At 41.3% G+C, this 24,277-nt stretch overlaps 1 protein-coding gene across 2 annotated transcripts in view; it reads left to right on the top strand.

Moving 5' to 3' along the window:
- Positions 1 to 24,277, top strand: part of EPHA4 (EPH receptor A4) — a 137,004-nt gene that overhangs the window by 4,460 nt on the left and 108,267 nt on the right. For both annotated transcript variants that reach the window (XM_037029198.1, XM_037029199.1), the window contains exon 3: positions 3,006 to 3,669. In XM_037029198.1, the coding sequence (XP_036885093.1) occupies positions 3,006 to 3,669 (664 nt within the window). The remainder of the gene's footprint in view (positions 1 to 3,005; positions 3,670 to 24,277) is intronic.

The raw sequence follows: 24,277 nt of genomic DNA, 5'->3' as shown, positions 1-24,277 counted from the left end.
CAAGCCTTTCTTGTAAATCCATTTTAAACAAAATGGAGAGATTGCCTTGCCTTCCTATTTTTCTGCCTGAACTTGACTGCAGTTAGTTGGGTCTCTGCTGAAAAATTCCAGTCTGGCCTCAAAACCATTTTTTTTTAAGGGAAGGAGAATGATTGGCAGGCCTCTGGCAGTGTAGACAGGCGGTATTCACCGCTGATTGCAGGCAATTGGCCTCTTCCTTTGAATGCGAAGAAAGGTACAGCTTTATCTTGTGAGAGTCAGACTCTTGTTAATCCTATACCCTGGAAAGGTCACTGATTCAGGAAGGCTTTCCCATGCTACATGAGGGCTCTTGCTCTGTAGGTTGAATGTATTAGAATTCTCTGCTAAATCGGGGATGGAAGGTGTTCGTACTTGCATTAACATTTTTAATGAGCCTTATTTTTCTTACTGGCTGCTCTCAGGCTTGAAGAGAGAATGCATCAGGTTATGACTCTGCATCTGACTCGTTACACGAAGTATACGTGGGCCTATTTGAAAGCGAGGAGTGACACATTTCTGAGTACAGTCTATGGTCTATCTAGTTTCTGGAAAGCTTTTACTGCAATTTAATATGCTGCAGACTCCACACACTCCACCGCCCCCACCCCCCTTCCCCGAACTGCTGAGAAAGCACCTGGCCACTCTTTCTAGACATAAAGCTTCTCTCAGTTCTCTGGAAGTCTCTTTAAAAAACACTATGTGTACAGATTATTGTATACAACCCAGAACTTTTTATGGACTGGTGTAGATAGTTTTTTTTCTTTCCTCAAATGTGGGTAACATCCTGAGTATCATTGTGAGGGGTTTATTTGAGGGGAGGGATAGTCATTCCAAAATATATAGTGGCTGCTGAGAAACTATGTGCCAAATAACAAAATTTAATTAATCTCTACATTTTGTATTTGAGGAGGACTTACTTTTTCAGGCTCAGATGTAGAGTGACAGATGAATTAGACATCTACCAAGGAGGAATAGACTGGCTTTCAAAAGTTCTTTCCAGCTGAAGGAAAAAGCGTGTTTGAGTCTTAATTATTCTGAAATCTCCAGTCAGAGTTAGGACAGACAACGTGTTTGCTGAGAACTTGGGATGAGGGTTTGCCCAATAATGACATTGATTTGTTGTTGTTGTTATTTTTCAAAAAGAAAAAGAAACCTTCGTTGACGATGCCACCAACGAAAAACTAAACTATAGTCAGAGACAAGGCTCAACTCTTTTGTTTTTGCATCAGGGCAACTAAATAGAACATGAGAATAATGGAAAGGGATGGCTCCTGATGGCAACATTGTAGCAAAGCCCTAATTTCTTGGCAGTGTTCATTTAAAGGAGGATATTGAGTTTCTGACACTGATTGTAAAATATAAAACTAAGGGGATATTTGTCATTGTTCTGGTGAATTGATCAGTGTGTTTAGCCAATCAAGTGCGGGCTGGAACATTCACGTTCCACCTGAATTGTCCCCTGTGAACTTCCTGGAGATACCCCCGTGCTTCCATTTACATTGATAAATGTGCTTTTCCATATTCCCTTTGTTCTGAGATGAGAAACTCGCTGAATGGCCTTTTTAAAGGTGGGGATCTATTTTTGGATTTACATGAATTTCCCCAAATAATTAAATTACTGGTGATTTATTAGTTAGTGGATAAAAAGAAATTTTAATCACCACAGGGTACTTATTCCTCCCAGTTCCAACTTTCGAGATGATAGCAGATGAGAGGGATACAGAATTTTATGCATTATGGCCCTTCACACAGTAACATTTCCATCCATTAACGGTTTTCCGATGCACAGATGGGAAGCGCGTTAAAAGATGCAGTATGACTCTGTGTACTCATTTTGTTGAATGGAGCTTTAAGTGGAGCTATTAGAGAACACACATTTTTTAAACTATCCTTTTTTTCTTTTAATGATATTCATGTGTCACATATTTAAGCTGAGACACGCCAGATCTATATAAATGTGCTGCGTGTAGATGCTAATGAATAGCCTTGCAGGAGCCCCAAACCCATTTTGCTTCTTTTAGGGTTATTTTTTAAAGTACAGAGAGAGTGAAATGACTGCTTTAGTCATGCTAACTTCCAACTGTCCCACCATTAGGATCTTTGCTGAGAAGTAGATTACAAAGGAAACTCAACCATCCCTCCTTAAAATATCTTGAGCTTTTAGTCACAAATAGTACTTACTGTTTTAGTTTCAATCTCCCCAGAACAGTTAGAAGCAAAGCATGGCTTGCATTCTTGTTTACTAATGTGTATATGTTTTAAAAGCAGGAACAACACGCAAACATTTGATTGAGTACACGTGCCAGACGTGTTCCACCCTTACAAATGACGGCGCATCTGAGAAACCCAACCAGGAAGTTTAGTCTTTCTCTTCCCAGGATTGCCAAACCCAGAATCCTGAGATTTTCTTTCCGCCTTTAAAGAGTAGTAACGATGCCAAAAAAAAAAAAAAAAAAAAGGAGAGAGAGAAAAATCCACTGACTTTTTTTTTTCTTTTTTAGGTATTAGAGAGCAAAGTTCTGACAGGAGCACCACTAATTAACTGATAATTGTCTTCCTTTGGCAAGCTCTGCTCTTCCTGCTGTTAATTTGCAGGTCTCTGTTCAGTTGTTGAAACAATACACATACGAGTTTTTCACTTATGAGTAAATTTGAACTGTTGCCACTTCAAATTGTAGCTGTTGTAATAGGTGAATCTGAGGTTGTTAGACCACCGCAAGGAACTGCTGAGAACTCATAAGTAATAAATCCACCATTGCCCCTGGATTTAAGGCAGAAGAATGAAACGATTAAAAAAACACTTCCCCAATAAAATATTGTCTCATCTCCTCCGTAACGTGCTTTACCAGTGGGGACTGGTGCTCAGTAGTTTTCTTATTGAAAAATATTAGTAAGAATCGGAGTCGTATGAGAGTAAAGTAGGATTGGCGGGTCACTGTGTGATGAAGTTTTATAACTGATACATTTCCTTTGGACCTTTGCAGTGGGAGGAAGTGAGTATTATGGATGAAAAAAACACACCCATCCGAACCTACCAAGTGTGCAACGTGATGGAACCTAGCCAGAATAACTGGCTCCGAACTGATTGGATCACCCGCGAGGGGGCTCAGAGGGTGTATATTGAGATCAAGTTCACCCTGAGGGATTGCAATAGTCTTCCAGGCGTCATGGGGACCTGCAAGGAAACATTTAACCTGTACTACTATGAATCTGACAACGACAGAGAGCGTTTTATTCGAGAGAGCCAGTTTGCCAAGATTGACACCATCGCCGCTGACGAGAGCTTCACCCAAGTGGACATTGGCGATCGCATCATGAAGTTGAACACCGAGATCCGAGATGTAGGGCCACTGAGTAAAAAGGGCTTTTACCTGGCTTTTCAGGATGTGGGCGCTTGCATTGCTCTGGTGTCAGTCCGTGTGTTCTATAAGAAGTGTCCACTCACAGTTCGCAATCTGGCCCAGTTTCCAGACACCATCACAGGGGCTGATACATCTTCTCTGGTCGAAGTCCGAGGCTCCTGTGTCAACAACTCAGAAGAGAAGGATGTGCCAAAAATGTACTGTGGGGCAGATGGCGAGTGGCTGGTACCCATTGGCAACTGCCTGTGCAATGCTGGGCATGAAGAACGAAATGGAGAATGCCAAGGTAAGACGAGCCATATTGTACTTTTCATTAGGGCTTAGTGCACACAATTAAATCAGAGATGAGACTAAATGGACTAGAGCCAGTAATTAGCAGCCCCTGTGGGATGTGGTGGGACAGAGGGGTCTAATGAGTAAGCCCTGTAGCTCCAGGTGGCAAGGCTGAGACTGTTCTGATACTGACAACGTAAACGATGCTGCCGTGATCAGCAGAAGGCCAAACACATTTGCTAACAGGCACTTAGGTCTGAACGGGCTAGATGCACCCTGGGAAATGGAGATGATCAAGCTGAAGAAACGAGCTTGATTGATCCTTCCTTAAAGGGGGTGGGCAGATCTTCAAACCAGAGTGTTCCTGCCTATAGACGTGATGAAATGGTAAATATCTCTGGTTGCCTGTGTATGTACATAGACAATTTCCATGTGAAATTAGGATTGTGTTCCAATTCCCTCACACTCCGTGAAGGGCGCCCAGTGCCCCCCTCTCTGTGGACCCCAGTGGACGTGACTCAGTGCTACGGAGTGGGAGTGTTCCTAGTGCGTTCGTTCCATGGAGCTCCCCTTGCTGTAGGGTCCCTAAGTGAGATTGAGCTGGATGATTTATGTCCCCTGGAGGTGATAAAGAACTAGTAAGAGTTTTCTCATTTGCTCTGTGGTCAGAGGGAATATTAAATTGTGATCCATTTTGATTATTGGGTGTTCAAAGAAATCCAGGTGTTTTTATCACGCTGATTTCTATGTACTGTTATTACTAAAGTGATTTTTTTTTCACACCTAAAGTTCAGTGTGTGTGATTCCTTCTTCCTATGTGTCCTCTTTCTGTCAGAATACGGGGCGGGGGCGGGGCAGAATTCGTGAAGTTTTTTCTTAAAAAAATGCTTTGGTTTTGAGTAGGGGATGAGAGTAATTCATTTGTACATGTATTGTTCACGTCATGTGTGGTTTAAGGCTTTAAAAAATCAGTATCCAAGGTTTTTTATTTTTGCTTGGTATTTATTTTTAGTGGTTATCAGTAGTTTCTCCTGCTAGTCTTATTGTGGCTCCTATGAAACCGTGTAACTGGTCCCATTTATGGAACAGATCAGATTAATCTTGTCTCAGGGTGATTGTCTAGCCGTGGACTGCATTGCCCACGGTCCACCTGATTCGGTGATTACAGAGCCTGGCGAACTGCCTGCCAAACAGTGTGTCTGGCATTCCAACCATCTTAATGACACGGTGGGATTAACTATGGGGAAGCCCACCTGACTGGCTGGAAATCAACAGTTATAGCCTCAAAAATTACATTTTTTGATAATTTGGTGTCATAGAGGTATAAATTTGCCCTTCCGTGGTTTATGCTTTTCCAACGTGTCATTCTTGATTTGCTGTAGTTGTTTCTAGGAGTAGCTAACAATGACTGTCTTTTAATTTAATTGTAAATAAAACCGAGTAAAGGCTGACTGCCTTTTCTGTTGACCTAGAGTGAAAAGGTGTGTTTGTGAACTTGAACATTTGAAAGTTGGGGTTTAAAGTTCGCTATTGACTTAGTAACTACAAGGTCAGCTGTACCAAAGTGAAACCTTGGAGTTTACTCCGGGAATAATGTTAGAAAGTGTGTGAGTACATTGTTCTTGGTCCATAGATTACAATAGTCAAAGAAGGAATAGTGAGAGGAACTAGGTGATGACACCACGTCACATTTTAGAGTAAATTATTCTGCCTTCCGATTTTTGAAGACAGGACATGCATATCTTCACATGTCAAGATTCGTGTGTATATATGTGTGTGTGTGTGTGTGTGTGTGTGTGTGTAATCATTGTCTTTTCATTTCCTGCTCAAATGTTCACGGTGTCCAGCATTAGAATCTCTCTATCTAATGTCATTGATTTTCAATTGTCACAGAGCCCGGTAACTCATATGTTGCTCCATTGTGACACTCCGTGACAGTTTTACAACCCAAATTAGAAGAAAAAGAGAAAAAGATGGAGGGGGAAATGAATGTAAAGGCAATTGAACATGTTAGTGATTTGTTTGATGGAAATAATCTTGGGACTCTAGTTAGTCACGTGGTTCATGGAATGGGAGCAACTCCATGTTCTAGGTCCAGTTCATTTCTGAGCAAACTGTTCCTAGCATAGGGTCAGGTAGCCGATAGAAGGGGAAGGTTGGTTGGTTGAGCCATTTTTGAAACTCTTTGGTGTTTCTATATCTGCTCCCCAGGTTTTTATTCTACTCATAAAATGATTAACTCTTTTAAGAAGACACTTTTTTGCACAAAACCTTGCACTTTCTTTGTGATACTCCCAGTAAAAATCTCTGATGAATTTAAGAAGAAAGGAACAACTTGAATGACAAAGGGTTCTTAAATTCCAAACCTAGGTGATCTTTTTAAAAGACTATAATAAAGTCTAAGGGGTAATAAAAATGGTCATCTCCATCCTTGACAACATTATTGGGGTTTCAGATAAACAGCCAAGAGGAGCAGAAGGAACATCAACACAGGGAAACCGTGTCTCAATTTGGTCACTTAGCTGTATGACCTTGAACATGTTCTTAGGCCCTCTGAGCCTTGATTTGTTCCATCTATAAAGTGGGTTGACAATATCTGTACGTATCTTACGGACTTGCTCTGAGGACGTGGAGCTTTCAGATTGGTAAAAGCCACCTTGTGCATCATAAAGCATGAAACTGATGTTAATACTAGCTCTTCTTTTATCATTCTGCTCTTCCCAAGGCCATAGCTGATGATTTCAAAAGGTGTTGAGCTAAAGCAGACCAGAGGGTCTTCCTCTCCCAGTCACTCTTGAAAGTCAGGGCTAAAGATAGGAAGAATTGCCCTTGTCCTAACAAAGAATAATGTCCGTTTCCACACTTCATATTGCAAAAGATATTTGGAGAGTGCCATTTTTTCCCCTGAAGGAAAGCAAACTTTCCCTTGAGTAAGAGAAAAGTGATTTGGTGGAGGGGGGGGGGTGGAGGGGGGCGGGCAGGAAAGAGGAACTGTGGAGAGAGCTTAAGAAGGGATATAATGGAGAACTGGCAGAGGCTTCAGAACTCTGGCAGCAGGCTCCTCCCCAATTGTCTTTTCAATGGGTGTGCTGCGGCAGGACAGATAGAAGAACAGGTGAAAGGTCACCTCCTTCCTCATCCATCTTCCTCGGGGTCTGGGAGGTCAGAGTGAAGATTGATTAAGATCTTAAATGTCTGACAAAGGATCCCTGGGCAAAAATAGGCAGGGCAGGTGGGGGCCTGGGGCGTGCTGTTGTTTAAATCTAACCCTGGTCATCTGCCGGAGTCCTCAAGGGACCTTGGGGACAGAAGTACACTTCCTCTTGGAGTTCTTACTTCCAAGCAGTACATGCTAATGGAGACATGAAGAGCTGCCTCCAAAGTGTCCAGAGCGGTAGGGTGATGGCAGGCTTGCCCTCTGAAGCAGCCGCAAGTTCATTGTGCGCTTGAATAACATTTTCTGAAACGATTCGGCTTGGCCTCGGCAGGACAACAAAGAGCGTCAGTCACTCCTCCGCCCTCCCCAGGAGAATGGCCCGCCGGCCTGCGCAGCGGTTTGAACTTGCCTGCTGGTTTGGGTGCACAGGATAAGAAACTGTCCCAGTTAGTTAGTCTGGTCGCCACCAGTCCTCCTCAGGTGGTCAGAAACAGACACAAAATCCACCTCAAAATCCACTCCTGCCCTGCACACGTGCGTTCCCCTCAGTGAGGGAATCTTCCAGATGTCTTCCAGGGGTGTCTTCATTACTTCAGAAATATTAAGCAGAAAGCAGAGAGGTAAAGATCCTTTATGCATTTATTTTTTGCTTAACTAAAAAACAAAAAATGAAAGTCACATATTCAGTCTGTGAAATATTAATAAGCAATGTTTTCCGAGAATGTACAGAAAAATACAACTAATAAAAAGAAAACATTTATATAGGGTCACCCTGAAGGGCCTAGTAAGTGAGCACGACTGTGACGGAATTTAGCCAGGTATAAATTGAGCCTTGCTAAAATACACCATTTTGCTATCCATTGTTTTGGGTCCTCTATATCTAGGGCCTATATTATATATTATTCTATGTGTCTGGTGGCTTCATGTCAGCACAGGTATCTTATTAAGAGCTCTTTTGAGATATACTTTGATGGCTGTAAAATAGATGTCAAATGTGTGCTCTGGAAGGAGAGTGCTGTTGGTAAAAAAAAAAAAAGTTGTGATGACTTTGTTTTCCTAAGGACCTGAGGAGAAGGACATGCTGGAGAGGGCGCATTTAAAATATAGTTCAGAAAGATGCTGTTTTATGTCCTTTTCATTTTTTGAAATTTTCTCCTACCTTTGAATTGTGTCTTTAAGAATCAATGGCTGGAATCCCCGTGGGTGCTTTCATCCCAGCTTTGAAGCTCGGCTGTGGTCATTGAAAGACTCAATTCTTCACATCCGAGAAGAGCAGGGTTTAATTGTTGTCCTTTTTCTGTTCCACTTTTTTATTTCTCCTTGTTCGGGTGACCAGGCTTCTTTTGGAGAGTGAGTGAGGCGATGGTCTCAATTTGGGGTTCACCCAGGCATCGCATAGGCATTCTCTCAGGGGTGTTTGAAGACAGTATTGAAGATTTGATGATTTCTTTTCATCTAGCTGAGCCTCCTTGTACCTTTCAAAAATGAATTAAGACAAAATGGTTTTTTTTAAGACATGAGGCTTTAGGAAAAAGACTGATTAAATGGCTTTTTAGTTACCACTGTGCAAAACAGAGGTGGTCGTGATATGTTTGACTTTCCCATCATTGAACTTCACTACTTAAGGGGTTTTTTTTTTTTTGGATATAATTGATGAATGTAATATTACCATAGAACTATATACTTCACTCTTATTCCGAATTTTTATACATTACCACAGCTTACATTTGGCAAGTAACCCACATATATATTTATATATGTATTTAAAAATAATAAATGGAATTATTCTTATAACTGATCTTATTTTTGATGCTTGATTATCACATTAGAGAATATAACTTTTCTCCATTCTTCATCACTGATGATTAATATTCTATAGTGGAATATACAATACTTCAATTTTTCCTTATTGGTAGATGCTTAATTTCTCTTAGTTTTCCCTGGTAACATTTTTAAATAAACACTTTAATTTGTAAATCATACATGTATATTGCTGTTAAAATTTTGGACAATGAACCCTGTTTTGTTATTTTTCTGGCTTTATCTTGTGCAAGTAAATTTAGTGAAACTTCCATATCCTGAGATGGAAGTGGGCGAGTGCAGATTGGCATAACCAAATGAGTAACATCAGCAGCTATTCTGCAACATAGTGGGGTCTCATGAAATGTTCATCGAATGAATGAATAAATAAGTGCATAAGGAATTGTGGTCTGTTTCATATTAAACATTTATTTGATGGAGTAATGCTTCATGGAGTCAACATGATATATCAGAATCTTTGTATGTGACTCACGTATTAACGAGGTCCTTGTTTATAATTCCTGCTCAGTTGGGTCTTAAGAATTTTCATCATGTTTATGAATCATCTGTGACCGAGTGCTCAGAAATCTTTGCTGCGCATGACTTAACATCAAGCTATTTTAGTACAAAATAGCTACAAACTCCAGAATAGCCTTTGGAGTTTGAGATTTGAGTTTAGTTCCTAGCTGTGCTACTTACCCAGATGTGTGATCGTGGATACTAACTTAGCCCTCTCTAATCTCAAGTTGACATCAGCAAGTTGATGGCACTAGTATGTGATTACATATAACACACACACACACACAAGCATGTAAGCATAGTTTAACACAGTGCCTGGAATCATTAAACATTCAGTAAGTGGAAACTGTTATTGTTAATTTTATTGTTGTTAGAGAGAAATGTGGTGACAATATGGGCTATTTGGGCAGTGTCTGTTCAACACGGAAAGCAATTCATTTAGATGTAGAATAGAGTTTTTGCTGTTCGTTTTCTTTTTGTTTTTTGGAGGAGCCTTGCTAACACGTAAGCAAGGGTAGGGGATGTTATGCAATGGCCAGTCTTGTCTCTATTCATCCTTTGCTTCCCAAGTTACCACACTGGTGTGGTGGTTCTCAAAGTGTGTCCAGCTGGGTTCCCCAAGCCCCTCTCATGGGGTTTACAAAGTGAAAACTTTCTTAATAATACTAAGAGTTTATCTGCCCTTTCCTTCTTCCTTTCTCATGAGTGGCATTTTCAGAGGCACCCGATGTGTGATACCTCATCAAATCGAATACAGAAGGAAAGACGAGACTGCAACTGTCCTCTATTAAGCCAGGCATTAAGGAGATTTGCACATTAATAAATAAATAAAACTGCTCTTATCACTAGTTTCTTTTATTTGTGTTCACCTGTAATGGGTTTACTATTGGCATTTTAACATGAATTAATACAGAGTTACAAATTTTTCAGTTTCAGTGTCCAATGATATATGTGGATAGCTTTGACTCACATAAACACAAGCACTTTGTCCTCCTCAATATTTTTAAGAGTGTAAAGGGGTTCCGAGACCCAGAAGTTTGAGAACCACCACAGTGGCCTGTTATCAGCCTGTTAAGAGTCTCTTGCAGGTAACAGAGTGCCCTGCAGACCTGCTGGAGACTCTTTTAAAAATTAAAATGGAATAAGACAGCTCTGACAACTGTTTCTGAATCTGGGAGAGTTAGGTAGCTTAGAAAAGTGGGGTTTTATTTATTCAAACTTTTAGACGTTTCTATAAAATTAGACAGCAATTTATAGCTCTTGGCATGCTCAAAACTGTTTTTCTATGTCTAGTAACTTGGCTGATTCTCTCTTTAGTTTGGTTGTGCTTGTGAGAAGGAATGATTCGAGAAGGCCCAGCTGCCCTCAAGGCCCTGAGAGGCTGTGTCTTTTCCACTTAGGGCACAAAGCCTTTCTCATGTCCCCTTACAGCTGGTACCTCAGAGCTGTCCCGCAGAGGAGAGCAGGTGAGGTCACCGGGTCCCATGATGTGCAGGGTAATTAACAGTCCCACGACTGAAGGGACGTTTTATGAATATTCAGGTCTGTTTGGGCTTCCCGGGCAACAATCCTGTCGGTACCCCTTACAACTCCCTTTGGAGACATCAAGCGTTTTCTGGGTGAATGCTGGTCCTCAGCTGTCCGCCTAGGGTTGCTTTTCCAGGCAGCAGATTCTTCATTTGCATATTCCTTATTCACCCTCATGCAAAACAGCACACCCATCTCCTCCCTTTCACAAAGGCAGTGAGAGCTTCCTTTGGAAACTCCAGCCAAAATCTCCTTCTGTTTATGCAGAACCCGACGATTTACATGCCATGCAAATTAATTCGGTTTGGATTTGAAGGCTTCCAGAGATTGGAGTGGGGAGGCACGGAGTGGACTCTTTGCACGGGTCTCTTTGTGCAACCCCTGCCCACCATCAGCGCCCTGATGTGGTGCTTGTCATTCCCCGGCCTTTTACCCCATGCAAAATAACCCTGGCTCCCGCTGCTCATTTTATTTTGACCTTTGGAAGGAAACCTAGCAGTTGGCGAATCCCTTGGCTTGTCTGTTTAGTGACAGCTTCAGCTGGAATCTTGCTGTTCTTTCTGAGGTGGGAGGGCGGAGATGACACGATTCAGATTATGCTAGGAATGTTTCGAGGTGTCCCAATAAAAGATTTGAATACATTGTAAAATAAAAAAGATCAAATTCTTTGGAAAAGAACTAAGTGAGACACGTTCAAACTGTAGAGAATTTTTATGAGGTTTTTTTTTTTTTGAGCCAAATTGATCACAATTGCAGAGGATCAAAATCTCAAGGGACTGAGAAAATGCTCCAGAAAATGGCAGTTTGCAACTTACTTTTTTTGTTTTGGGTTTTTTGCTACTTATTTTACACATTGCAATCAAGGGAGGAGACAGAGGGAGGCTTACATGAAATCCAATGGGGGTAAATTAGGAGGGTGGGGAGAAAGCAAAGCTGGGTAATGTCTGGGATTGGATAATAAGGCAAAATAGAGAACACATACTTCTTTTACGTTGGTGGGTACAGTATAGTTAGTCATTATCATTTACAGCACAGAGATGGTATGCAGAGAACAAGAGAGGGTGCGGAGTTCTGTGGTCCGATGCTGAGGGTGTGCCCTGAGGGGTCTGGGAAAGGAGCTTTCTCTGACATTTCAAAGGTATGTTACCTTAGATGCAAGAAAACAGTAGAAAGACACACTTAAGGCAAGTCAAAGGACGTGAGTACCCTATATGACTCACTTTTCCTTAGGAATTTTTATGTTCATACCTATGTGGTTACTCCTTAGCAGGTCAGGTCTAGCCCATGGCCCTTTTTCCGGCCACCCGTACCTGCAACAGGTAGAGATGGAAAGGGTGGACTCAACCCACCATCACTGGTGTTTTCACTCTTGGTTTCTACATCTACGAATGAACACCTCAGTCTTCATGCGTAGAATCCCATGATTTTACTTCATTTTCACTTATGTCCCAGACACATTTCTTGAAAAGGTGTTTTATTATAATTCTGGTCCTTACCTCATATGTGTCCTCACTTGAGGTTGAATTCCTGTCTTCCCGTCCTGCCTAGTGTTTCCAGATTCCCGTTAACCTTCGCTGAGGTCCCCTCAAGTGGAGATAGCGAGCACACGGCCTATGACACCCAACAGGCATCACTCTCAGCTTGAAAACAGCACTTTCTTCAGAAGGCCATGGTCATAAGAATTCTATAAAGTAGAAGAAGAGGACTTCACATGGAACATTTTTGAAGTTCAATTAGTTTTGAGTTCAAGCTAATTTCGCAGGGCAGACATGGGCATAGCCAGACCTGGAGCGTAGTTAAGTGGAGGCAGGGTCAGCTCAGACAACATCGAAATGTGGAAGAGCTTTGCTTTAGCTCCACATGGCCTGACAGAGGTTGATGGTGCTGTTCAGAGTCCATTTGGGGTGGATTATTAGGATTAAAGAACAGCAGAAGGCTCTGTGCGCGGTACATTCTCCGGTGTCATTAGTAGACGAGAAAATTCAGCTGCTTATCTGGCTCTTGTTTCTAAAGATGGATTTAACCCAGACCCACACTTCTCAAAGGTGATCTTACTAACCTCTTCTTAATAAGTTACAGATCTCAAATTGCCCAGAATCCTTAAAATACCATTTGAAGCAAGTTGATGGATAATTATCATTTCCCCTATGTGTGCCGATATTTTCCGCAGCAGTACAAAGCTATGGTACAGTTTCTTAATTACCCAGATAATCCTGTTTGCTTGTATTTTAAAACTATGAAGTGCTGGGTAATTATTCAATTCTTAATAGAAGGCAAATGGCAATGTAAACAATAATTAGGATGTGAGACAGACTAATGTGCTTCAAAGCAAATTGGATTTTTTTTTCATAGTGTTCAGCATGAAGTCCCACAAAGCTAACAATTTAGAAGCAAGGCAAAAGGGTGCCATTTTGTTCATATTTGATGGTGGCATCTCATCATGGCTTGTTTCTGTGAGTAGCAGTGCGCCCCCATGAGGCTGGCTGTGCCCAAGCCAAATGTTCCCCTCACAATTGCTTCCCTGCTGTTTGACATTTGGCTGTCTTCTCCCAGGGCCCCAGATTGGTCCTTTGTCTGCTTTGGATCCCAGGGGTCAGAGGTTAACAGAATACTGATTTCCTCCCATAATACCATGGCAGGTAAATATGGGCCAACCTCATGATCAGTTAAGACACAGCTCAGCGAGGAATGCTTTTCTCAGGGGCTTTTGTCCTTAAGAACTTCCCTGATTTAAGACGCCAACTTTCCCAGCTCTTGCTTTCCACAAGGGATCCTTCATTATCTATGCTGCCTTCCCTTTCATGTGGCTTTTTCATTCACAACTAACAATGTATCCCCAGAAACACGCGACCTGAAAATTATGAACAAATCATTGCTCTTGATTAATTAATCTTACATATTTAAGATGATAATACTTTGCCATCTTTGCGTAGTTAATTATGTCTTATAGTCTTATCTGTACTGTACCTTTCATTGGTGAGACAATACACTGATGACAAAAGCAGTAGACAAAGATATTTTAATGACGGTGCTGTTACCTCCCCCCTCCCTTTTCTTCCTCGTGGCGCCTTCGTGGTGTGTTGCCAGTTGGAGGTGTAATTAAACGAACAATCAATTTTATTTTCCATTTTCATCATTTATGGAGATGTGTAAGCATTCATCAATATCAACGTTATTAATGTTTTGCATCAGTTTAATTACATCACTCTTATTTTTTCCCCGCAAGATTAATGTCACTCAATAGGTTGCTTTCTAATTGGTTATGATGCACACAGAGCCTTTAAAAGTTTAAAATACGTTTCAGACTTTCAGACTTGTTATTATCATCCATTAATTTTAGCCACTTTTCTATATATTAGCTCTCCCAAACCGATTTGGCCAACCTCCTTCACATTGCACTGTGAACTTGATGTTTAGAATCATTTGTTTTCAGTTTTAAGTGTTTGAAAGAGACCTCCCCACTTTGAAAAACAAGTTTCCTTTTCAAGTGTCCAGCTTGGCAAGGACTGAAGCAGCCCCCAGGCAAATTACCATGTTAAAAGAACAGATCAATACCTTTCTGGCTCCTCCACCCTTCTTGCTCCCTTCCAAGGGGGGAGAGTTGTGAAGAACCCTAGGAGGCCCTTGACAGATGTGCCAGGAGCCATCAAGAGGGTTGTCAATGGCCGAGTGGGGGACATTGACAGTTTGATCTAGTGCCCAGGCTGCTCCTCCACTGGCCGTCTGAAAATGCATGCAGGAGGAACTGACAGCTTCGGGAAAGACCAGCAGTTTATGTCATTACGGGGAGGATTAGAGGAAAAGCGTTGGGGGAAGTAAGAGATCAATACTGGGGCACGAGTGGACTGAACTCACCTTTAGCTGTTAGAGCACCCTGTTTTGTAACCTTCGGCCTGTGCAGAGAAGATTATTTTATAGTTTTTTTTTAAAGGGCTGTATAAACCTATGCATAAGGGAAAAAAACCCACTGATTTTTGAGAGCAGACTTGTAGGTAATTAACAATGTAACGTTTCCAGTACTTAAAATGGGAAGGTGCTAATTAACTAATGGAGAAAATTGAGATTTCATTACTCTGTGTCTCTAACTGGGGTGCCAGTGAAGAAGTGCAGGCGAAGGTAGTATTTGAACATTCAAATTTCCATTTATAGCGTTTTGTCTAGGAACTGGCCCTCTGTTTTTATCGTAGAGATCAAATGTAGCAATCATTCAGGGCTACCTTAAAACGATAGAAAATTGTGTTGTCATTTGAAGAAAGGAACTCATGTTGATGGAAAACAGAACATTATGTTTTGCAAAAGTGAAGGAAAGCATTCTAAAAAAGGGTCTGAAACACATTGTTTGAGGGTCTCAAATGGTGTTACTTTTATGAAGTTATCCCTCACAGGGCAAAAATGGCAGCTGTACTTAGCTAAACCAAACTCAAGTGGGTAATTTATTCTAACTTTCGTGAAGGATTCTGGGATTCTCTTCACAAAATGTTGTAGCTACAACAATTCTAATGATTTTTAAATGGCTAGAATTCTGCACTGTCATTTTAGAAATTATACTGAAACTTTTTTTAGAAAGTTCATCATTAGATTTTTTTTTCTCTTAGAGAAAAATGAAGTCATTTATTGAAGAAAAGTAATGTCTGATCTTATAAAAATCAAAACCATTATTGCAACTTAATAAAATAGGTACAGTAAAAAGAACCCTTCTCCCAAAAATGGATTGTTGACTTTTATAGATAATGATTGAAAAAAAACAAACGTACCTAGTGAGTTTTTCCGATATTTTCCATTATATCTCCTAGCTGGTTATCACTGATCTACAGGAAAGCTATTGATTTTTTTATGTTTATCTTACATCCAATCCCTTTATTGAACTGTCTTGTGAACGCTAATAGATTTTCAGTTAATTCTCCAGGGTTCTCTAGAGAACTAATACTTTTGACAGCAAGCAATTATTGTTTCTCTTCTTTCCAAAAATTAGAACTCTTATTTCTGATTTTTATCTTTCAACATTGGTCAGATTTTTCAGACTAGTAATAAATAATAATAAAGTAGCTTGTGAGCATCTTTACTTTATGGCCAATTTTACTGGACATAATTTAAGTATGCTATGAGATATATTTTCTTAATATCATATTATCAAGTTTTAAAAATTGCTTAGAACAAATTTTTAATTTTGTTAAATTGTTTCCAATATTTTTTAATTTATTTGAACGTTTTGACTTGTTTCCTTTTTTGATATTGAATATAATAGTAGATTTTTTTCCTGATAATAAACCATAAAATGTCTTTGCACTTGTGGGGAAAAATTAACTTATAAGGTGGCAGTGAGTTTTGATAAATAGATCCTTAAGTTCTTGTTTTTAATTGAAAATAATAAGTAGGAGCTGGAGCTTTGGAATAAGAACTGAATTTTAATCACGGGTTTTTTTACTTACAAGGTGATTGGGCTAGGTAGTTAACTTTAGTACTTTGGCCTTCTACTCTGTAACATGGGAATAAGATACCTACCCCATAGCTATACGTAGACTTAAATAAGACCATGTATATAAGCCTCAGCTAGGAATTGGCACCTATTCAGTGCTCAGTAAAATGTAGATATTTGTATTATTTTATTTTGAAGCTTTTATAAATATGCAAGTGATATTAGTCTACCTATTCTCCCTCTAACTCTATCCCTTTCTCCCTTCTCCTATTTTTGCCAAGTTTCAGTATTATAGTCAACTTGTAAAATTAATTATAGTAGTTTCTCATTTCCTAACTGATACTGTAGACAGTTAATGTACATGCTTAACTAGCCCTTCTTTGTAAGTTTGAGAGATTCCACCATGAACACTGAGACTGGACTGTGCATGTGTGATTGGGTCACTTTTCTGCGTATTTGCTAGACTCCGATGAGAAGTGCAACAGCCACAGAATGAACACTGGCCATGGCAGCTTGTTGAGTTGCTTTCAAAGCCACACAGATGGCTTTCCCAGCCCAGCATCGTAGACGTGGTCTTTGACTTTGATGTGGGCTATTGCCAGCCTCTGCTGACTTTAAGGTAAAAAGCGGAGATGCCACATTGCTCCTGTCCATAATTACATCATTGAGATTTCTCATTACCTTGGGTAGATCTTGAGCATACACGTTAAAGGTAATGGGATCGTTAAACCTGGAGTTAGCGCATAGACCTGATTGAGCTGTCCATTAATCATGAGCCTGGCTGTTAATGAGAATCCAGTTGAGAAAATATTTAATATCCCATTAGCGAAAGCCGCATTCCGCCGCAGAGTGAAATGTGGCCCTCAGAACTGCAGGGCTTTGCTCTCTTTTTTTATCAAGAGAGGAAGAGAGAACATGAAATGACAGACCCACATTAATAGAAACATCTGGTGCTCCTTACAGCTGCAACTTTGACATACTAATTTGTCATTTTTTTCTATTGGTTTTGAGGATTGGCAAGTTTTAGTTTTCACTTTAAGTTTTTCTGCGGGCCATGGCAGACAGAAGGAAGACCGGAGGATAGATAGTGCCTCAAGACAAGGAAGAACTGTCTAAGATCTGCAACTAGACAGGATAGAGTGCGATGCCTTTTGAGAGGATGAGCTACACATCTGTGGAGCCAGGGTTCAGCCTGGCCAGTGACCCCGGGGCGTCTAACTGCATCCCTGCAGTCAGATATCAGAGACTGTGTTTCTCAAAAGGACCAGCCTTGGCATGGGCAGGGCGATTCTTTCTTGAGTGACATTCGTCAGGTATCATGGGTCTGTCCTGTGCACAGCAGGCACGCACATTGCAAGGCTAGTCCTGGAGCGCCCCGTGCTGGTGGCACCCTCCAGCCCCTGGGACAGGCCAACACCTCCCCCTTTTCCCCCAGGGACATCGACAAATGCCTCAGAAATGGGTACTCATCTCAACTGTGAGCTTCTAGACTAGAAAACTGTAAGATTACTTGTAACTCTAAGATGGGTGTTTGGTACCTTATTTTAAATATTTTGTATTTTCTGTAGGTAGGTCATGGAGGCCTAGAACTTTGTAGCACAGAAAGGATGGAGAAGCTCTTCAAATGACCCCAGATGCCAGCTTCTCTGTTTTTATTTTTCTTAAATTTAAGTGTATACCATGGCATCTCAAAAATGGTTGCATATGTTTCCCCAACAGGCACCAATTAAAAGAGATGGTAAATGTCTTTTTGACGAAATTATTAATGTTTTATAAAAGTATATATCATTATGAGCATCAACCAACAACACTTGGCTTTAATGTCTTTGGTCCTAAAACAGTCTTATAAGGCAAATACTGCTCTCTCCATTTTACAGTTGGGAAGGCTGAGGCATGGAAAGGTGCTTAAAGCCATGCAGACTATTTGAGATGACCTGAAGCCAGGTCATCTTGGCTGGCTCCAACCTCCACAGCTGCCAACACTATCCTGTACTTTCTCCGGGGGAGAACTGTTAGTGAGAAAAATCCTCTCTGTGAGTTAACTAAGGACCTGGGGTCCATGTATTCTTACAAGGAAGAATGCCTGAATTATAGAATCATGTAAAACCATGCCCTGTATTTACTGCCAGTGGGTGGCCTTTATATTATTTTGAATGGCCTTGCCAGGAGCAAAAAGGGACTTCCCAATTATTAAGGCTGAAGACTTTGTCACAGAGTGTATTACTGAGCATATCGTTCTTATTTCGACTCCGTATCAGAGCAGAGAGGAAGGATACAAGCATAGAGCCAAGTTTACAAAAGATAGCAGCAGCTCATCCTAACAGGAGGCCAGACTAACCAAACGAGAACTTCCTGGTCTGTGCAGTAAATCCAAGGATAGGTGGGAGGAAAACCAGTCTAAAAAGGGTTAACTTCAATAATCTGTATGTCGTGCACATGTTTGAAAGCTGATTCAGTTAGAGTATTTCATTGCAAATGCGAGCAGAAAGAAATAGCAGTGAAACCATTGGGAAGACGATTCATTTAAGAGAGAAGGGGGAAGACACGGGGCAGTGGAGAGGGGTGTAAACAATTGCAAATGGTGGGGCGTGTCCACTCCTTGGGGACCCAGACATCCATCCTACTCTTTCTCCATTGTGTTGCTATGTTGTATTTTCAGTGGAAATGGCTCACCTTTCAGCACCCAAAACCAGTTACATTCTGAATTGTCAGATTATAAGAATCGCAAAAATGTGTCCTTCTTTTTGAGTCTAAACCACTTAGAATGATGTTTTCTGTTGAATGCAATACAACCGGAATTAATAAAGGGGGTCACTATTTTAACTTGACAATTCCTTTAACATGCGAACTCGTTTTCTATACACAAATGTTGCAGGTAGGGACCGTAATGTGTTTGCCCACCCTGGGTAGTTACTCTCCCAAAAGATGTCTTTATAGTCCTGTAGACAAAGGCAACATCTTGGAGGCCATTTGTTTTTCTTTCTCCTCCTGGTGACAGAGTGTGCTAGTTAGGGTTCCTTTGCTGAAGGAGGCAAAGGCACAGTCCTGTACCAAGGCTGTGTGAAGTGGGGGGTATCTCCCTTCTCAGAGTGGGGGACTATTCAAGTAGGAAGCACCTTAGAAATCCTTTCTTTATAGTCCATGCTTTTCTTTTTACGTGTTAGGAAAATGAGGCTCAGATCAATAAAGTTCAGACTAAATTGATAAGACTGGTGTCTGAAGTTTGGAATTGTACAGTTTTGCCTCCTTGGTCACGCTAAAGGGAGAAGAGGCCCAGAAAAGATGTGGGTACCAAGGCAAAGGAGCATCTTCTTATTTTTGAAGTTGGCCTTGATAACCACACTCCATGTACCCAAGCCGCCCCCGCAACTTAAGGCTTCTGAAATGACATTGAAGTTGGTGCTTGATCATATTCTTAGGGCTTCGGTAAACTGTTTCCCCCTCATATGGGCTTGAAATCCCTGAGTAATACTGTGCCTTTTTCTGGCTACGTCAGTACATTCTGAAGTCTTTCTGTCTTTCTATGTGCTGTTCTCTTCGCGAGCAGTTTATAGCCTAAGGGAGTGGACAGCCGTGTAGAAACGTTTGTAACTAGATAAGGAAATAAGCTCAAAGGAGGACCTGGAAGAGGGAGGTGCCGAGTCCCATTGGGAATGAAATATGAAGGAAGATTTTTGGAAAATTGAACAGTATCGAAGAGCCGCTGATTTCAACAGTGAATAATCCTTAAGCATCTACTGTGCCTAGTCCCTGCAGAGGCAACTATGCATTTGGAATGAATCCCGCGGTGAACACAGAGTGGCTGTGAGACATAGGGTGTGTGTGAGACGGAGAATTTTGAGTCACTTCTAGGTGTTAGGCTTGGTCCCACCATTCTTAGATTAAGGAAATCCTACAGGATGAGATCATTTTTAAGGGATACTGGTTTGGCATGGCAAGATGAAGGTTTGTCCTAGTTTATACTCGCTAAATGTAGAATATGTGAATGGCTGAGTGTGCTGGCCTAGGAAGGGAGGATGATCATGTATCGATTTTGCTGTTCAGTTCTGTACTTGACTTTGTCGGAAAGTATGTTTTGAGAGGCTTTAGAATGCTCCTTTGAGAAATACCTTAGTTAGCTTAAGTTACCCTACCAGAGTACCACAGACCGGTTGGCTTAAGTAGAAACTTATTTCCTCACGTCCTAGAAGCCAGAAGTCCAAGATTAAGGTGCCATAGGGCTGGTTTCTGGGTACAGACAGTTGCCTTCGCACCGAGTCCTCACGGCATTTCTCTCTAAATGTGTGTGGTAAGGGGGAGACTTCTGGTATCTCTTCTTCTCCTTATAAGGACACCAGTTCTATACGGCCAGGGCTCCACCCTACAACCTCATTTAACCTTAATTCCTTCCCTCGAGGCCCTGTGTCCAAATACAGTCAGTCACATTGAGGGTTTGGCTTTCAATGTAGGAATTTTCAGGGGGACACAGTTCTTTCCATCACAGGAGGTGAAAAATGCCTTTCCTTTGTTTTACCAAAGACAAGTGCACGTGTGCCAGATCATTGAGACACAGCCTTAGGATCCAGGTTTCTGTCTTCGTGTCTACAGTGTGTTGGCCCACGTGGATTTTCAAGAAAACAGTGTGGTTTGGTGGCCTAGAGCTCGGGCCTGGACCAGGGCTCTCCAGGCGTCTTCTAGAAGCGTGGCTCTTGTGCGAATTACTTAATCCTTCTGATTACTAATTCTTGTATTTCTCATTTGTAAAATGGAGATGCTATTACTTTTAATTTTGCAGTATAGTTCATATGGTTTGTATACATATTATTGATACATTTATTATGCCTTTGGTTAAAGAAGATAGTTTAGTATATTTTTATTTCAGCAGTTTAATGCTTTACTAGGCTATAGTATAGTCAAAGCCTCAGTAATTTTACTCTGTGCACAGTTGCTAAGTATAGCATGGGAACCCCAGGTATGGTTTTAAATCATGTTAAGGGAACTAATGAATAATGAAGTTATCTAGTTAAGAAAAAAAGAAATTCATGCTGTTCATTTAAAAAGTTGGTAATATAAACAAGTAAAAAATTAAGCAAAATCACATGTATATCACCACCTAATGAGAGCCATGCTTATCACTTGTTTTCTGCACTTCCAGACCTCTCTGATAAGGATGTACACACACACACACACACACACTCACATACTAAAGTACTGATCATGCAGCATGATCATAACGTCTCTCCAGATCAAGAAAGATAACTTTATAACATTATTATTTTTTTAAAGATTTTATTTATTTATCTTTAGAGGGGAAGGGAAGGAGAGGGGGAGGGAAACATCAATATATGGTTGCCTCTAGTGTGTCCCCTGCTGGGAACCGGCTTGCAACCCAAGCATGTGCCCTGACTGGGAATCGAACCTCGGTTGTTTAGTTCACAGGCCCATGCTCAATACACTGAGCTATACCAGCCAGGGCTTTATAACATTATTTTTAATGGCACAGAATTTTCTGTTGCTTAAATATACTACAGTGTTTTTTTCCCAGCTATCCTCTCTCCTGTGATATTTAGGTTGTTTTCAGTTTGGTCCTTTTAATAATATTGCCCTTAATATTCTCACTGCAAAATCTGCAAATATAGCCTTCATTATTTTCAAATAATTGGTGGGTTGAAAGATACGTGATTTTAGAGGCTTTGATGCTCAGTTTTGAGATCCGTGCTTCTTCCCTAAGCCCCAAACGATGAGGGACAGTGCACTTCTGGTGACTTACATGTCCATTTTCCTGCAGTGCTCATTAGTGGCCTGAACACAAAGTGGAGGGAGTTTTACTCACTAGCCCTGACCTGGGAGAAAACTTCTGTTAAGGATTTTGCCAACCAAGCCTTCATTTTCATTCTAAAAATCAATGAATTTTTATGCTTGTTTTAAACAAATGTAGGATTCTCTGACTGCCTGTGGCGGCTGTGGATAGCTATCCTGTAATGTACAGGGTAGCCTTTAATAGCGAAGGTTATATCTTTCAGTCACCTGATGTACATCCTTACCTCTAAATCTACTGGAAGTTTTTCCTCCCCGTATCTAAGGAGCATCATTTCTCTTAAAGCCCGGAGAACCACTGCCTTTCACAAAGACATTGTTAAAGTTAGCGAGCATGCATGACGCGACTGGTTGTTTTTATATAATTGCTTCGATATTGTTGTCCTACAGGGGTGCAGGATGCCTCAGGGTTTCACCAGCTCCAGGGAAAATGACTTCGCAGACTATGCGTGAACTTTACAGTACCTACACCCACAAACCAGGAGATCGAATCCCTGTGGGGTTGGCTAGTTCTCCTTCTTGATGAGTTAAACACATCGATTGCTGTGACCTTAGAATTCGTCTTGTTACACTCCAGAGCTGAGCCACCTTTAAACTCAGCTACCCAAGTGCTTGTACTAGCTTTATCTCCCAGGACCACTTATTCACCATGCAATTATTAATTATCCAATTTACTTCTTCACCTTCCCCCTTTTTTAAACAAATTAAACATCTTGCAAATTATTTTCCCAGTTGCATGGGCAGTATGTGGGGAAATGCATGATCCTTTCTGTCCTGTCTTCCTTTACTCTTTCTGCCTTGCTCTTTCTCAGTTGAAGAATCCTGTCTTCCCTGGCTCTAAACTGGGAGACTTTGTCGTTTGGAAGTAGCATAGAGTCTCCAAGGACAGTGGATGTGTTTCCTTGAACCTAAAACATTCTCTCTGATTTCTGCCACTTGTCTCTTAGCAGTATGGAAAGTAAAACCACAGTCTTTTTAATTTTTTTTATTAAACAAGTTAACACCTTATTCATGACACTAATTCCATTCATTGTAGACCATTGGGAAAATGCAGGGAAAGAAACACACTCACACACAAAGAGAACCTGAAGTCCCACTTGGGACTGTCCCAGCACCTACATGCCTAAGTACAAAACAGTCCTACTCTGCTTGCATGGTGAGGATGGCCTTTTCCTTCGCATCACCCGTGCAGGTGAGGGACATGGTTCTTGGTAACCTCAGAATCAGCCGCTTGCTGGGAAGGGATTGGTTTTGCTGTTGGAGACTGCATTCCTGTCCTGTTTGGCAAGAGTCTTGGCATCTACGTGCCTGTGGTGTTGCAACTTCCCACTCACAGTTATTAGCCCAGGCACTATAACTGCTTCTGTCTCTCTTCCCAGCTCCGCATTCCAGTTCCCACTAGAACCAGCACCTTTGGCTGTTAACGCCGACACCCTCTGTGAATGAACTTGCCCTTCCCTTCCCACAGGCTGCTGCACACTATTTCTAACCCCTCAGAATCTTGTTCTGAATCAGCAGGAACTTGAATGTGGGTCGCTTACCTGACTTCTAGTGGGGTACTTTCTTAGGACCGCCTAGTTGCTCTGTTTTCTGCCCTCTAACCGAAAGCCCACAGAGTCTGATGTCCCAAATCAAGACCTGGTTCTCCACCACATTTTGGATACTAATTTGGCTCTACATCAGTCTCTTGGGCTCTAGTCCTCCAGATACCAGTTACTTCCTATCTCCCTCTGTTGCCTAAGGCAGTGAGATTCCTACAAGCCTGGTCATTCCTCCATCTAAGATAAGCAGTGAGCTCTACGCCCTGAACAGTCTTTAAGTGGAAACTCGAGCGAGGTTTTAGTAAGAGAAGCTTCTGCAATATCCCTCACTGGAAAGAGTGGAATAACTGCTCAGGCCCCTTATAATTTTCATATTATTAAGGGTCAACAGGAAGGGCTCCTTTCTACTCACAGATTCGATAAAAACGTGCCCACTGTTTCCTCACTCCTGTATGGAGAGCAATATTTGCTTGATACAAATCGAAGGCTTTAGGGTGGATAAAAAAAGGCCTGTGTGGACACTTAAATGCATTGGTCAAATTATTGAAACGGATTCCTTTGCCTTCTGTCCGATGTTGAGACAGCTGAGGAAGATGGCTTCTTGGGCTGGACTTGTTGGTTTTGCCCGTGGAACCTTGAGTCATCACAAGCGCAGCAGCTGGATATTTTGCTTTGAATGGAGACATTTATTGAACTAAGTAAGAAAGTTGTCGTGTACAAATGGAGAGTCAGTAAATGAAGTCGCATTTGGGCATAATAGCAAACCTGTCCTCCTCTCTCTGCTCCCCTCCTGCAGACCTATGTAGCCTTCGGTGTACAGGTTGTATGATGTCATCACGGTAGGCTACATACGGGGTGGGCAAAA

Source organism: Sturnira hondurensis, unplaced genomic scaffold (genome assembly GCF_014824575.4).
Source record: "Sturnira hondurensis isolate 20B ecotype Veracruz unplaced genomic scaffold, ASM1482457v3 Scaffold0020237, whole genome shotgun sequence".
Classification (NCBI taxonomy): Eukaryota; Metazoa; Chordata; class Mammalia; order Chiroptera; family Phyllostomidae; genus Sturnira; species Sturnira hondurensis.
This window is presented reverse-complemented; position numbering and strand designations above follow the sequence as displayed.